We start from the raw sequence: 16,203 nt of genomic DNA, 5'->3' as shown, positions 1-16,203 counted from the left end.
GCTCCACTGTGTGCAGTCAGCTGTATCCCAGCCTCAGAGGCCTCCCTGTGCTGCCACCTTGGAAGTGTATTTTAGATACTGTAAATATCAGATGGGCAATTGTATTTGCTCAGCAGAAGAGAGATCTTACCCAGGGTTGAGATGACAGCAAATCGTGAGACTTACAGGCTTTCTTTGAAAAAATATTGGCTAGCAGAGTCCTGTACGAGCTGCTAGCAGATGATTACAGAAGCAATTAAAGAAAGGCATTGAGTACAATCCTACATTTAAAGTATGGTATTTAGGACAATTACAGGGCAAAACAGAACAGTTCTGATTTTCATTTCACAAAGGACATATGTAACCAGCAGGATAAATCTGAGGTAGAAAATCACTCTCTTTGTAATCAGATCTTGTTTTTCAAAGAGGAGGAAGCTGGGGGACATGCCAGGAGCGATGTGTCACTTGATTTCCTGGAGATGACTCCCACACACATGGAAGTGGAAAATGACCCAGTTTTGAGTCATGGGGTCACTTGCAGACCTGGGGGAGCCAGGGGTCCCATCACACCACTCCTCATCTGCCATGATGTCCACCCCAGAAGGCAGTGATACTGCATTCTGTCATAGCATTTCCAAGAGAAAAAAGCTGCAGGGGGACAAAGCTGAACTGAACGGATTGTAGTTCATAGCAGAATGACAGGGACATGTCATTAAGGTCTTACACTTCTTTTGACTGGCTGACTTCGGTGGGCGCCAGATGTCATAAATGTCCTTATGGCTTCCGTTTGCAGGTTCCCTTGGCGTTCCTAACTTTAGGTGGAGCTGTAACATCTCCTGAAGCTAGGTCCATGGCAGCTTAAATGAAGTTTGCTGGACACTGAGCAGCATGTGTGAGGTTAACCCCTAGCAACTCTATTCCTATTTTCCTCATATGGATCAGCTAAAAATATATACTTTTGGGGAAAAAAATCATGACCAGAACCAGTATTCATGAATGCACTTGAAGTACACAGAAGGAGCTACAAAAACGTTCTGCTGTAATGACTTTGTATTCCTGTTGAATATTCATACTGCTATTTTTTCAAGCCTGGGACATGTAGTTTCAGAAGTATTTAGATGCTGAGTTATGGGAAACAAAGGGAATTAAAGACTGACACAAGGCATGTCTGGATTTCAATCTCTATCTGGAGCATAACAGGGATTCTCACATTTCAGTCACAGAAATCCAGCATTTGCAATTATGCTTTAAGACAAGAAGATTTACAAATAGTATATTTTTAAAATCATTTTCAAACAAGATCCTACAAAACACATTCCTGTCCTGCCTGGGCTAAGCCCAGAGAACAGCAGACACTGGGAATGGGAAAGGGCAATCCCAGTTCCTTACAAAATCTTTGACTGAACTGCATTCAGGAGGGAAGGAAATGTTTCCCAGCAAGCATTGACAGTATCTCCATGAGTATCTGCTGCTGGAGAAAACATTATATTCAGTATATCGATAACTTCACTTCTCAGAAACCATTCTGAAAGGCATCAGAGGAAAGAGCTTGTGGTCCCTGCTACACCCAATTTGCTGCAGTTCATATATTACGCATTTGCTCTTGACTACAAGGTGTGGACTTGAGACATGTATTGCAAAGACAATTATTCCACCAGAGAGTAAACTCCCATGGGGAAATCTTTTACCAGTTCTCCTTCTGAAAAGTTCAACTCTTGGTATCCCTTCCCTAGGCTTTCCCACCCACAGACCTCAAGCATTTATGGTACCTCCACACTCAACAGCTAGCCCCATTTCAAGTCCCTATGGGAACTGCACTATGTGCATGCCAGCTCCCTAAGTGAAGAGATGAAGGAGGGCTCCTGAACCCTTCTCCATCTCTTCTTTCCCTTCCACATCATAAGATGGCCTCAGCCGTGTTCCATTCTGCACTCATCAGCAAGTCTGCTCCTTGCTGAGCCTTCGTGCTTTCAGGATGTCAGTTTTGTTCTGTTCATATGCTAGCAAAATTACCGCATCGCTTTGCAAGCAAGTAAAGCTGCTGAATAATCAGTCTGTCCAGCCACAGTGACAGGGACTTTAAGTCTAAGAGAATTCAAGCAGGACATTGTTCCCCAATTAGAGGCTATTATCTTCTACAAATTAGTAGGTGCTTTTCCATTACAAAGCATGTGGTAAGACACACACCAATGTCCAGCACAGGGGTGTATTGGCATTTTAGGATTAAAAGTTGCTAAAATTATTCCACTGGCTTGTGCATAAGCAACATCCCTCTGCTTCTTTCTTTCAGTAACCGTGACTGTGGGAGGACAACAGCACCTGCTGGGACTTTATGACACAGCAGGGCAGGTAAATGACTGCAAAACATCAATAAGTTTCCTTTCTCTTTATTATTATTTTTTTTTTACTATCACATATAGGTTTTGTTGATTGTGCTGTTGTTTTATCATGTTGTTTTGATGTTTTTGTTATTGTTTCGTGTGTGTGTGTGTGTGTTTTTAATAAACAAATTTTAATAACTGACAATGAGCTGTAATGGCTGAACTGCAGACCTCCTTTTAGTTTTTTACATGCAGATTTCATTCTGGTTCAGCAACAAAACAGACACACATACATACATCCCTACGGTGGGATTTTGTCTAAGCAAAAAGCAAAGTCTGATGGTGAAGTTCAGCCTCCCATACAAGCACTCCATCCCCACGCAGAGAAGGTATAGCCTTTTATAAAAGTCACTGTTTTCTTACAATTACCACATGGTGGCATTGGAGATACAGAGAAAAATTCCAGTTTCTAAGACCAGAAAACCAGTATAATACAACAGCAGGCTATCAGTCACCAGCCATTGACTGCAGACACGTTAACTCAGGCAGATGGGCACTCATCCCAGGATGGGATCACATTCCAAGCAGATGAAGGTACCAGGCTCATAATGAACTCTTCTACCTCCAAAATGCCAGTGACTTACAGAACAAAGAAAAAACCATCAGTGGCACAGAAACCTTGCAGGAAATCAGCTGCCAAGAGGAAAAGGAACAGATCCCAGCTCCTTCCCAGCCAGGGAGGGCTCAAGTCCACATCTACCAGCTAGTCATAGAATCATAGAATCATTAAAGTTGCAGAAGACTTCCAAGATCCCTAAGCCCAACTACAACTCATCCCCACCATGCCTACTGACCATGTCCCTCAGTGCCACATCTCCGTGCTTCTTGAACACTTCTAGGGATGGTGACTACACCACTTCCCTGGGCAGCCTGTGCCAGTGCCTCACCACTCTTTTGGAGAATAAATTTTTTCCTAATATCCAAACCCCCTAATATCCACCTCCTGTCAGAGCTGGCTCTGGAGGCAGCAGGGAGGAGCAGATATGAAAGCCTGCTTCTCTCCCTGGGACAGAGCAGCTCTGGGTGCAGGGTTTTGCTTTCAGGATCTCTCTTTGTTTGCAGTTTTCTGTCCATGGCTGCTATGAAATGTATAAATAATGCAGAATGAGACTCTCTTGTCTGCGAGAGGCCACTTATTGCTGTACTTCACAGCAGTGTGCAGAGAGGTCAAAATCTGCAACACAACAGACTGTCACTTCCAGAAAAAGCTACACTCAGCAGGACCTGTGCATTTATACTCTTGGTTTTGCCTTTTTTTTGTTGGTTTTTTTTTGCTGTCACATACCTGTAGGCCACTTCATAGCTATCTCAGTGTCAATTACAGTCCACTCATCCTTCCTATTTAAAAAGTGTAAACAGATGATCTAAAATCCAGTCCTAAAGAATGATCCAAGTCTTCATTTCGCTTGAGATATTCAAGAAGGTGTGTGTGTAATTTTCTTTTCTGCGCTCACAAAGGCAGAGCTCAGTGTGTCTGTCACGATCTGGCAACTCTGTGAGCCTCTGCAAACAAGACTGGAGTTATATTCAGTACTCAATCAGATTTTGCTCAGTGCTTTAATATTTCTGCTTGTTTTGAAGGGCTGACAGTACCACCTGCCACCCATTTCCTCAGCAACACATCCTCTTATTTGTTCTCCTGAGCCAAAAGAACCATAAATCTCTTCCTCTGTTAGACCTCACTCTCCCTCCATTCCTCCACAATCATATTGCCATCTCTTGCTTCCAACCAGTCAAACCACCACCTGCCTCCCAGTAACATTTCCAGCTCCTCGGGATCGTTTCCATCTCAGACTTTGGTCCAGAGGACGTGGCCATATAGGCAAAACCTGGAGCATGAATCACTGTTTGATGACCAGATTGTATCTGCGAGGAGGCAGCGGGGATGATGCTTCCCACATGCTCAAGCTGTAACGACAGATCATCTGGGTTGTTTCCTCACTCCTTCTCCTTGTGTTGTGTGGCTTTCCAAAGGCACTGGTGTGAAGTCATAGCCAAAAATAGCACTTGACATTACGATGCTATAAAACACATGCTAATGAAATAACAATTGGAGAATGTACTTCTGCAGCAGGACCCTCTGTCAGCCTGCAGGGAGAGCTGGCAAGGACCCCAGAGCTGAGGGATCTGGTTTTCTGTGTCTCTGGGCACAAAAAGTCCTAGGAGGGAAAAGAAAACATTACTTTGGTGTTTTTTTTTTCCCCCCCCACAAGCTGGAATCAGGTGTGGAGTGCTTTAATGGCAGGGAGTGTACACAGGGAGATCGTGACAGCAGCAACATTACAAAATGAAAAGTTTTGTACTTTCTCAGGCACAGCACATCACAGGCACATAGCTCAGCCAGTGGCCAGGCAGTGTGGCTGGGAAGCCCTGCATAATCCAAATGACAGCCGACAGGATGAAAGCATGAGCCAAGGAAATGAATTAATGATCAGCTACAGCCCATGTGCACAAAGACTCGTGTCCTTTCTCAAACATCACTGGCACTACAGATATGCCCCAAAGCAGGGCAAGCATCCAACACCCTTTTTACCCTCTTTATTTGCTTTCCTTCAACAATGAACCACTTCTGAACAAGAAACAATTGTGATGTGAACCATTTCACAATGGTCCATTGCAAGGTTTTGCAGCTTTCTGCTGGAGCATGAACAGAGAAAGGGCCTTCACCTGGGGTGCTCTGGAGGCTCCTGCCAGCCCAGCAACAGGGATGCCTGGGATCAACTCATACCTATAATATCTTGTATCAGTGTATGCATTAACACATCCATGTGAGCTCCTGTGTGCCCTGACCTCTGCACCGTGACATGTGGTTGTCCCTCCTTACAGCATCAACAATTCTCAGTGCCACCAACACAAATTAGGAATGCTCCTTAAGAAAAGATTTTCTGGGGGCTTCAGAGGAATGAGGAAAATCCAATTAAACGTGCACTTCTGTAGCTGCCACCACCCGCTGGAAGTGCTCCAGGCTTCTAGTTTGGATTTTAATGGCATAATGTCACCGTTTTTCTAAATAGGCACATCTGGAATATGCTAACTCGTTATATTTAGCCAATTCCGTTCCAAAAATCCTAAATCAAGATTCCTAGAGGGCTTGCTGCCACCACGTGGCTGCTTTAGGAGGCTGATTTGCAGCAGTTACACAGAAAAAACATAGGAAAGGCCTTTGCCAGGCACCTAACTACAACCCAGGTCAACTGTGGAGAAAACATTCTTAATGTTGGAGAAGCCAACATATCATCTCCCACCAACTGCACTTCTTTGTGGCCTCTGTCACGGATGTTTTCCATATCACCTCTGAATTTCCTTTACAAAATTCCCTCTATGTGAATAGGCATTCCTTCTTGGCTGCTATGTCCAAACAGCTCCTGTTCCCATGTAAATCTTCAAATCAACACTTTCTATGACATCTAGCTCAGTCAACAATTACTGTGTCTTTGCAAAATGCAGCAGGTTATCTTTGCTACTAAATTTCTCCAGTGCACCGAGGGAGCGTTCTTGCTGAAGGACAGAGGTCTCACGTAAGTTTTCCAACATTAAACAACCTCAGATAGATAAAAGATCAACTTCTTTCCTTGGTTGGGTCAAAAGGAGGATGTCTTACCACTAAATATCAGAAACGTGTCTCTTGAGCTGTGCAGAGCACAGCAGGGAGTCTGTGACCGGGGCTGGAAACCAGTGTGGTACTGGAGGTGATGACTGGGAATACATCCTTCCTCTTGAAGTGAGTTTGGGACAATTAACTTGCAGCTAGACAAAACAAAACATTTTCTTTGTATTTTAGGATGTTTCTTTAATTATTTTTAATGTTACAGAGCTATATTTGGCCTCATACTTCCTTTCAGAATAAAGAAATTTTCTTGTTTAGAAAAGGTTGGTGCAGAATATTTTTACACGATTAGTATTTTTAGGAAACAAGTGTCTATTCAGAAGTAGTTTGAATCACCTTACCAAGATGACAGAAAAAGATAAGATCCTCTTTCAGCTTCCTTTCTCCAGGCTGAGCAGCCCCAGGGCTCTCAACCTTTCCCCAGAAGGGAGATGTTCCCTTCACCCATCATTTTCCACCACCTCCTAACACCCTGCCATTCTCTCCCTGCAGGAGGACTACAACCAGCTGAGACCCCTGTCCTACCCCAACACGGATGTGTTCTTGATCTGCTTCTCAGTGGTAAACCCTGCCTCATACCACAACGTCCAGGAGGAGTGGGTACCTGAGCTGAAGGTCTGCATGCCCAATGTGCCTTATGTCCTCATAGGAACACAGGTAACACTCCTTTGGGGCACAGTTCATCTCTGCAGGGGTTCTCACAGCCTCAGGACTAAGGACTGGAGGCTGAGGCTTCCTACTGGACTTCATATATGAAAACCAGAATTCAGCATTAGAGGGAAAGTCATAGACTGAGAATGGAAGCCAACATGCAGTTGACCCATTGAGTTAGTCACAACTGGTAAAACTCCTTATTCATATGTATATTAATATGATGTGAAGATGTAAAATCCTATAGGGATAAAAGATTTCTGATAGGTCTTTAATGGGGGGAAAAGCAAACATCAAAGGCTGTGGCTGGAAGCAGAAGCTAAATTCAGGCTCAATTTTAATAAAGAGAATAATTAGCCAAACAACTTAGAGACATAGGAAGGAAATGGCCTTCCTCATGCTTTCCATCAACTTTACAATTACTGACTCACCATCCCACCTGTGCTTTAGGGGATGTTAGACTGAACGATCAAAGCACTTTGTTTCAGCTTAAAACCTATGAATCTATGGGTTTCCAAGACACAGACTAGACAGAGATCATGAAAAGCAGGGGATCTAATAAAGGATTTTGCTTCAAGTCAGCCATCCAGAGCTGTGTCTGTTTGGTCAGTCACTGTTTTACAGGTGATGCAGTGCAGGATCGTAGCAGACTCCCTTTCCAATATGACTTAGTCTTCTACCAACACTTTCCATAATGTATAGCCACCGAGAAATGCATCTGTACTATGCTGCGGCCATCTGAGCTGTGGCCTGATAACTGTCCAGTAAGAACTAAGCCATATTAAACAGAAAATTTAAAGAAAGGAAAGAAAGGAAAACACATATGTAATTCATTTCTCACCTGAGGCTGTGAGGACAGACATCCTTGTGCAAGGATACAACTACGGGTTTGTAAACCTATGAATATATCTTTCAAGAATTACACTAAGGCAGTACTGAACCTGGGTTTTGTGTGTTTTCTACTAGATTGATCTGCGAGATGATCCCAAAACTTTGGCTCGTCTGCTTTACATGAAGGAGAAACCACTCACCTATGAGCACGGTGTGAAGCTGGCAAAGGAGGTAACAACTTTTTGGAGTCCCATGAATTAAGTTGATCACAGCAAACTCTCAGCAGGGCTCATTGGTTGTTCCCAGCCAGATATCAAACACCCTGGAAGTAGAAACAGATTTTGGCTCCTGAGCCCACTGCTTTGGTGCAACACCCAACCTACCTCCAGTCAAAGCAATAGTGGGGAAAGGGACAACAAAACAGATTATACTGACTACTTCAGCTAGTAGAAATTAAGAGCAGCCTCTCTGGCATCCTCATACCAAGTCCATCCCTTTCACCAGTCCAGTTCTGGTTATTCATCCTTGGGTGCTTATACTGCTAAGAAGTCCTGAGCCACATCTTAATCCCTCTAGTCAGTGATAGATAACAAGAACACTGCAGCCAGTTTCCTAAATAAATGGGAAATGTGCTTCAAGAGCATCTAATATCCCAACTTTTCATTTCATTGCATCTCACTCCATTTACTCATGCTTGGTAGCCAAAACATAGGGAGAGAATACATCTTTTTTTGCACCGTTAAGATAGACAACACTTGGTGCTTTCTCACTCAGGACGATCACTGAGCTTGTCCCTCAATTCTATAGGCAGCCAGACACAAAACATAGGATCTCACCCCATTTTCTGAAGGTCAGGACAATATTCACACAGAAGGATGCTGGAGCAGGGTCTCTCTACCTCTCCAGACAGTGAGTACTCACACTTTCTCTCTCCTTTTTCAGATTGGAGCACAATGCTACCTGGAGTGCTCAGCCCTTACACAGAAAGGCCTTAAGACTGTCTTTGATGAAGCAATCCTGACCATTTTCCACCCCAAGAAGAAGAAGAAGCACTGTGCAAAGTGCCATAGATGCTGCACCATTGTATGAAGTCACTTGGAAAGAAAAGTGAGATGAGTTCAATGAAAACAAGCAGGTTAGAAAGGCAATGAAGGTCATACGCAACTGAAAAGGGGAACATGACCAGAAAGGGGTCCTTTTTACCCAAATAGGAGCCCTCCATTCTGTGAAACCTCCAAGCTATATCACAATAGGCCAACTGTTGTCTGTCTGCATTCCAAAACCTTCAGAGTTTTATGCAGCCTGTTCCCACCACTGCAGACTGTGCTGGGCCAGCAGAAACAAGGATGCCTGCTCCTGCTTGATTCTTCTTCACCTTAGGAATAATAAGAAGGCACTCTGTGGCAAAAAAAAAAAAAAAAATAAAATAAAATAAAAATAAAAAATAAAAAATAAAGGGATAAAAGAAACAGAACAAACTCCATTTGTGGCCTTAAGGAAGAATTGATCAAAATGAAAAATTTGCAGTACTTAGGAATTTAATCTGAACGGACTGAAAGAACACGGAGATCTGTAGAAATCTACTATGTAAGATGTACACTATAGGTAGGATGTACTTTTGAACTACTTTTCTTTTATAAAATTCATTATTTCAGGATATACTTCTGTTTGTTCAATCTGCATGGAAGCAAAGGTGGAACGATTCCAGTTTGTCTTCACTTAATGGTGAAACTTCACAGCGTCAGTATGTTGCTGCACCCAAGCTATCAAAACAGATCAACATTTACCTCCAGACTTAAGGAATGTTCAAAAACAAAAAAAATGCAAGTAACTCTATTTGTACAAGGGAATATTCAGGCTGAGCCATGTTTCTGTAAGCTGGGAAAGGAAGAACAGAGTTGTAGTGTTTGTTTACTGATATTCTGCCACCAAATATTGCCCTGGACATGAAATACCAGCTTGGAAAAAGTGCCTTTCCAAACTGAGAACATGAAAGAGACACATTGCCATGGCAACTGAAAAATTACCTTATAGATCAGCTGGATTTCTACATCCCACCCAGCAGACAAAAATAGCAAGAGCCAAAAAGCCAAAGGTCACATCAATCTCAAGTACTTTAAGATGATCCAAGTGCCTTATGATTTTTTTAGAGTATCTCGTGTAAAAACCTTATCAAAGCAGAATTATAATCATCATGATTTACTGTGGTCCCCCTCCTCTCATTCATTATTTTGCTTCGCTCCCACTCTTCCACAGCCTCATTGCGGTAAGTGCTGTTTAAGTTGCAGTTCTCAGCAGTGGACTTTCCCAAGATGGGCTGCAGCCCTATGCACAGGGCTGGGAAGACCTCAAGGGAGCACAAGTTGCCCATAAGCTCCCTGTGCTGCTGGAAAAATTGTGCCTTTCCACTAAAGCTTCTCCGGGAAGCCTGTACTTTTGCACCTCACAGCAACACTGATGCTCAGAGGTGAGCTCAAAGGGCATCTGCCTTTAGGAACAATGGCACTGCCATGAGATTGTCTTGTGGATTTCATTCCCCGAGCAGAAAATCATCATGGCAGAAAATACAGAGACCTCCAATATTACTCCTTGCAAAAGCAGCATCTCTATCCAGCATTTTGAAAACTGCTCGAACTGAGCAGCAAACAGAAGAGAACAATCATGATGCAGTGCCCCATCCTTTACCCATGGAAAAATGGAAAATGACAGACCCAAGCTCCTGTTTTCATTCGAGCACAAATTTTATTTACCACGGACACAGACAGAAGCCAGATCAGACACAAAACATTCCCAATAGATATCAATCAAAACTGGCCAAACTTGAGGTCAGTGCTACTCATCTCCTCTTGTGCTGCATGCAAGCATGGACGACAGCTACAATTATGCTAATCAATAGCTATACAAGAGAGGCTGCTTTACTGCTGGCAATCATTGTGCATATCTTCTATCATGTTCCAGAGAAATGGACTCACTGACACAACACAGCTCAGAGCGAGGACAGAGCTGAGCCTGGTGAAGGAGCTCATGTCGTGCCATAGAGGCTGTGCTGCTGTCCCAGCACTGAGCATTCACACAGCAGGGACATCAGTAATCAGCTGATCTGAGAGGTGTAACACGGTGTTAGAAGAGCATGAGGAAAACTAGGAGTGGCCAAAAGTCCACTGAAAAATAAAAGAAGGGTTTCAACAGAGAAAATAATGAGAGCTTCACTGTGCTGCTGTTTGCTTCAGTGGAAATAAAACAGGATGATGGCTTTGTGATTTAGGCTGCTGTAAAGCATTAGCCTATATGCAACTCTGGTTAAAGTAAGTGAAGTCTGCTGTAGCTGAAGTGCAATGGAAACACTCAGTTTGGAGCTGCCAATTATTCTCAGAGCTTCACAAAACAACAATTCAGACTGACAGCTGAGCTTATCATAAAACAATGAGCACAGTGGAAAGTGCAATATAGCATTCCCAGCATGTGTCAGAGAAAGCCACAATAACCAAATATGATATTTTTGCCTGGTATAAGGGGTGCCTATTAATTCTGATGGGATGGGACAGACATATAAAATCATATAGGAAGTTGTACCATTAATGTAATTGCAGTGGTTTAAGGAAAAATAACTTACAAAAACCCATATTACAGAATCACAGAATTGTAGGCATTGGAAGGGACCTCCAGAGATCAAGTCCAACCCCCCTGCCAAAGCAGGCAAATATGGTGATGAAGAAGCTAAAATGCTACTATGCTGGTTTATTAAATTGTAGCACCCTGCACAAATCATTGCATAGCACTGAAAGCAGATATATGGAAAAAATATTACGACTAACCAGGGTTTTGTTTGTATTTACAAAGTCTAGCACATCAAGTTTGCAAAACAGTTTTCAAGTTTTTCAAGCTAATTGAGACCAAAATTTGTCATTTGTGAGCTGAAAGAGTGGGTGAGTGGTCGCAATCCACACACTGTATTCCATATCTTTTTTTTTTCCTCTTCCAACAAAAATAACTGATTTTTTTAAAAAAAAGATGTGGCTAATGCAGGTCTCATAAACGTCAGTCCTGTGTGGGGTTATATGCACACATTCATCCTCACAATGTGGCATTTTTCAAGGATCTGCCATGTTACACCATGGTCTTGGAGAGGAAGGAATAGCACAGGCCAGTAGGCTCCAGAAAGGTGCTGTAGGCAGATGTAAGCAGACTCACTGACTATCTGGCAAGTCATACCTAATGCCTTCCCTACAAACCAACAGATGGTACGTGAACAGGCAGCAAAGCTTATTTTCAAAAATATCAAAACACCAGGCACAGTGCAAGCACATGCGTAAGGCAACAGAGAGAAATTTCAAGTTATTTTCAAGCACCATTAGTAACAAGAAAAGAAAATCAATATGTGACTGCCAGCTGAACAGAGAGAGTTTTTTTCACTGATAGATGAACTGGAAATCAAATCTGGACTTCAAAGGAATGCAGGCAGGATAGTCATAAAGGCTATGAACCATCCCAGGAACCTATCTAGCATGTCGTTTTAATGCAACCTATGTCAAAGCCCTTCCTGACAGCTGCCTTTGCTAACAGGCTGATAACATTTCATCACAGCTCAACAGAAATCTGCTAGATCTGAGAAAATGCATCTTCTTTGGTCTCTTCTGAAGTTCTATCAGGAGTTGTTAACTTGAATTTCTCTGACAAAGAAGAATGTGGAAACAAGGCTCCAACCCCAGCAAGGAGCAATTTGTTCCACCAGGCCTAAGTGCCACGATCTTGTGTCCTCCAGGAGAGGTGGAGAGCAGCTCTCAGTCTGAGCTCCCCCAACTGTCCTGGGTGCAATACTGACTGTCACAGAGATGTGTAGCTCATGAAGAGCAACCAATTTCATCAGTACAAGAAATAAAAAGCTTACTATAGAATCATAAAATCATGAAGATTGGAAAAGAGCACTAAGATCATCTAGTCTAACCATCAACTCATCACCAATCTTTTACATTTTGTGCCACTTTGAATTAGGCCCAATTAGTGCCAAAGGCATGATGAGGATCATTCTCTCAACTTACAATAGAGCTGGCACTCATCTTCTACTTCAGCACACTGGAAGTGACACAAAGGATTAGTATAGCTGAGAAAGGAAGTTCCTTTTGCTAAGTGGGAATTACAGAATTCACACTGCGTCCAGCAGCACCATTGCAACAATAATTCAGCAGCTGTCATTGATATTTCACACATTTCTCCCCTTTTAAAGCACTGCTTGCTTCAGCTCAAAACAAACACAGCTATCAAGATCTCACCCAAGATACTGTCTCAAGACTCCAGAGACCCAATTTTAGAGCCTTTACAGGAGCTTGGAAAAGGTTGTAGAAGTTCTTACAAACAATTTCTACCATTGTCCCCTATCATCATACCCAGTATTGTATACAGCAAGCAACACAGTGGCCAATTACACACAGTGTGTATGTCTAGAAGATGTATTTTCACCATGTGAGCTGGCATTTCCATCAATAAACGTCCTTCTAGTCAAATAGGAAAGATGCCCATTTGCTCACATAGCTTACTAGTAGTCCATGACCTTTTCTTCAGCTTTTTTTTCCCCCCAGTGGCACAGCAAATACCTCCCGACTCACCGTACCAAAACCCATCTGGATTAAAAATAAATTGCAATGGCATCAAGCTGCCTCGAGGCAGGCTGGTCTGAACCACAAGCACAAACGGAGAAAGCACATTTGCCTTTTCCACCAAAGCAACACAACATATGCTCCTATTAGCCCAGGGACCATCTGTTCTCTGAGCAGGTTGAATGCAGGAATCTGGCTGCACATGCATTGCTCCCCGTATTTTCTTTCTTTGCCTGAAAAGCAGGTGCAATTTGTTTTATCTTGTTTAAAACATATAATCTATAAATAACAGAACATTTTTTGGGTCTGCATCTGTACAGGAGCGGAGGGGTATTTGCTGTGACAGGAGGTGAGCATGGACCAACCTCTGTCAGATAAATTCCAGATACATTTGTGCTCTAAGTAAAAGTGGAGATAACTCAGCTAGAAATGCCTGTTTTTCTCTTGGTGAATAGAGACCCTGTGAGGGCAGGAAAAAGCCTCCCAACAATTTCGGTATTGGGTGGTGATCTCAGCTCTGTTCACCTAATGAAACAAAGCACAAATAGAAACATCTTTGAATCAAAAAGTTTGGATAAAAAATATTGATTAGGAGGAATGAATGCGACAGAAGAACGGCATCTTCTTTTCTGCTCTATTGGAGAGCTGCAAAATCAGGACCCAGAGCCACACCATGATGAAATTTCACTTTAAGATGTTAAGGGAATGCCCATAACTAGGATTTCTTTTTAATTATTATTATTATTTTCATTCTACTTTCTTTTCTTCAGTTAAAGCTTTCAGAAATCTGTGAGCAAGAATATATTTTTCCTGGGTAGTTCCAGGATCCCCAGCCTCAAATTAGAGTCAAAAACTCTTTGCAAGAGCCAAATCAGCTCACAAGACCATCTATCACAGAGCAACAAGCAAAAACTCATATGAATTGCTGTCAATGGTGAAAAATCCCTTCGCCTTTGAAAATACTATTAACAGAAATAACACTGAGCATGATTTCCCTGTCCTTCCAGAACCATAATGCGGTGTTTGGCTGCTTCTTCCAACTCCAATTTCACGATGGGAGTTTCAAAGATGCAGTGTTCTGGCTTCATTTCAATTCTCATGAGGACAGTGGAAGATTTCAGCGGGCTCCACATATGACAAATGTGGAAAGCATTTGAGTCTCTTTGTATTTCCTCTTTTTCTTCTGCCTTTTTTTTTTTTTTGTGACTGACGAAGACTTGAGCACACCGATATACTGAACCAGGTCCAAGAATCTTTTGTACCTCTTGGCTGCTGTTTGCTTACTCTCTAAAGAAATTAGGCATCGGGAGACTTTGCTGATCTGATCTTTAGCTCAAGCTTTGGAGATGAGATTTGTAACTCTCATTTTCAACCATCACTGAGGCTGAAGGTGAAAATGATTACATTAACAGGATAGTAAAAGAAAACAGGTTTCTTCGCTGAGTTTGACACTGCACGCATTGCTGTCATTAAATTTCATTTCATCCCAGTGGAATGGTAGCATTCAGGATGCCAGATTGAATTTTGGATTGGTTTTGTCGATGATCAGTTTGAGCTCTCCCTGATGTCATCGCTGGCAAATTTTGACTTTGATCTGAGGTTAATGAATTCACAGCAAACTATTGCCACAAGTCTGCAGCTTTCAGATCTTCCAGCACAACAGTTATTTGTACTGATAGAAATTTTTGTCCTGGTAGAAACTGTTATCTGATATCTGCCAAAGTAGTTTGGGTGTAAGCCATATCTCTAGTGACTGTCACACCAACTCTCCCAACACACTTGCCCAAAGGAGGCAGCTGCTCTACCAGCATTACCAAACTGGCAGGACATGGAACTGTCCTGCCAATATGGAGTAAATGAGCCCAAACTTTTGACAATCTTGTAAATATTAATTCATGAACAAGCACTAACCTAAAGATGCCTAGCCTAATTTACTCATGAGCAAAAGTGACCTTAGGAAGCGAGGCCAGGTTGTCAGGTGAAAGGCACAAAACACCTGCCCTCGTCCTTGTGGCATCACCCATGGACAGGTCTTGGAGGTACCCTTGTGGAGTCACACTGGGATGGGACCCATGGAGTTCAGCAGCACCTTGTGACTGGGAGAGCTTCCAAGAGGAAGGGTGCAGTGTGGAGGAGCAGGGAGACAGACCTGGACTGTCCTTAAGTGCAAGGATAACTGAATCCAGTTGAATCTGTTATGATGTTGATGCACTTGTACAGGCATTTCACTGCAAAGAGATTCCCTGCTTCCCTGAGAACGTTTATTTTCTTTCCTTTTCCGTAACACCTCAGCAATAGTTAGAGTACCAGTGCAACAATTTATTCACACTGAGTTTGATTGTGAAGCAAATGCAATGACTTCAGACCAAATCAGGACCTAACACAGCACCCATCAGCTGTTAACGTATTAAGAAAAAGTTATTTACTTGATGTGAGCAATAGAATTTCTCTCCTACAAGTTGCTATGTGCAATATCTCTGGAGTATAGGGGTGGTAAAACCAAAGAACAAATACTGGAAAGCTATGTTTGACTTCTGAGTGATGTTAAGCCTTTTCAAAGATGAACCAAATCTTCAAAATTCAACTCAAAGCAATAAAATTTCAAACCAGGGAAAATCATCTTTCCAGGAATTGTTTTGCATATTTTAAAAACAATGTAAACTGTATTAGTTTCCTATTTACAGCACGATTCTGTACTCTTTAGCTTATCCTCTTTTAAACATGTAATTATTGTATATTGTAACTGCACATTAATATCCTCTACTGTACATAGTTTATTTTAACAAAATAAATGTATTACTAAGTATTTTGACAGCATCATTTGAAGAAGGTGTGCTGCTCTACCTATTGTCCCAGAAGCTTATCAGACAGGAAAACACACCCTGACACATACAATTGCTTTTGCATGGTCCTGGAACCACCTGTAGCTTCCAGTCTCCCCTCAAACAATGCAAAACTTCTAACAGGAGGTGACACTGGTGATACAGAGCTTTGAGAGGTCTCAGGCACATCCCTGGAAAGGAAATCCAAGGAAACTGCTCCTTAACCAAACTCTCTATGGAAAGGAAGGTGGAGAAGTGGGGACTTAATGTCGTTGGTTTGTGGCTTTTCCAGATGTTACTTTTTATTCTCCTTTAGATAAAAAGTTCTTGGCATTATT

The 16,203-nt window shown here is 42.3% G+C and overlaps 1 protein-coding gene across 1 annotated transcript in view; it reads left to right on the top strand.

The window, feature by feature from the left end:
* Positions 1 to 15,860, top strand: part of RHOJ (ras homolog family member J) — a 51,537-nt gene extending 35,677 nt beyond the window's left edge. Inside the window, exons 3-6 of the mRNA XM_019615948.3 lie at positions 2,270 to 2,328; positions 6,460 to 6,624; positions 7,585 to 7,680; positions 8,392 to 15,860. Coding sequence (XP_019471493.1) covers positions 2,270 to 2,328; positions 6,460 to 6,624; positions 7,585 to 7,680; positions 8,392 to 8,538 — 467 coding nt within the window. The 3' untranslated portion in view covers positions 8,539 to 15,860. The remainder of the gene's footprint in view (positions 1 to 2,269; positions 2,329 to 6,459; positions 6,625 to 7,584; positions 7,681 to 8,391) is intronic.
* Positions 15,861 to 16,203: the final 343 nt, after the last annotated feature.

The sequence above is a fragment of the Meleagris gallopavo genome, chromosome 5, assembly GCF_905368555.1.
Source record: "Meleagris gallopavo chromosome 5, MGAL_WU_HG_1.1, whole genome shotgun sequence".
Classification (NCBI taxonomy): Eukaryota; Metazoa; Chordata; class Aves; order Galliformes; family Phasianidae; genus Meleagris; species Meleagris gallopavo.
Note: the sequence above shows the minus strand (reverse complement) of the source record. Positions and strands in the feature narration are given on the sequence as shown.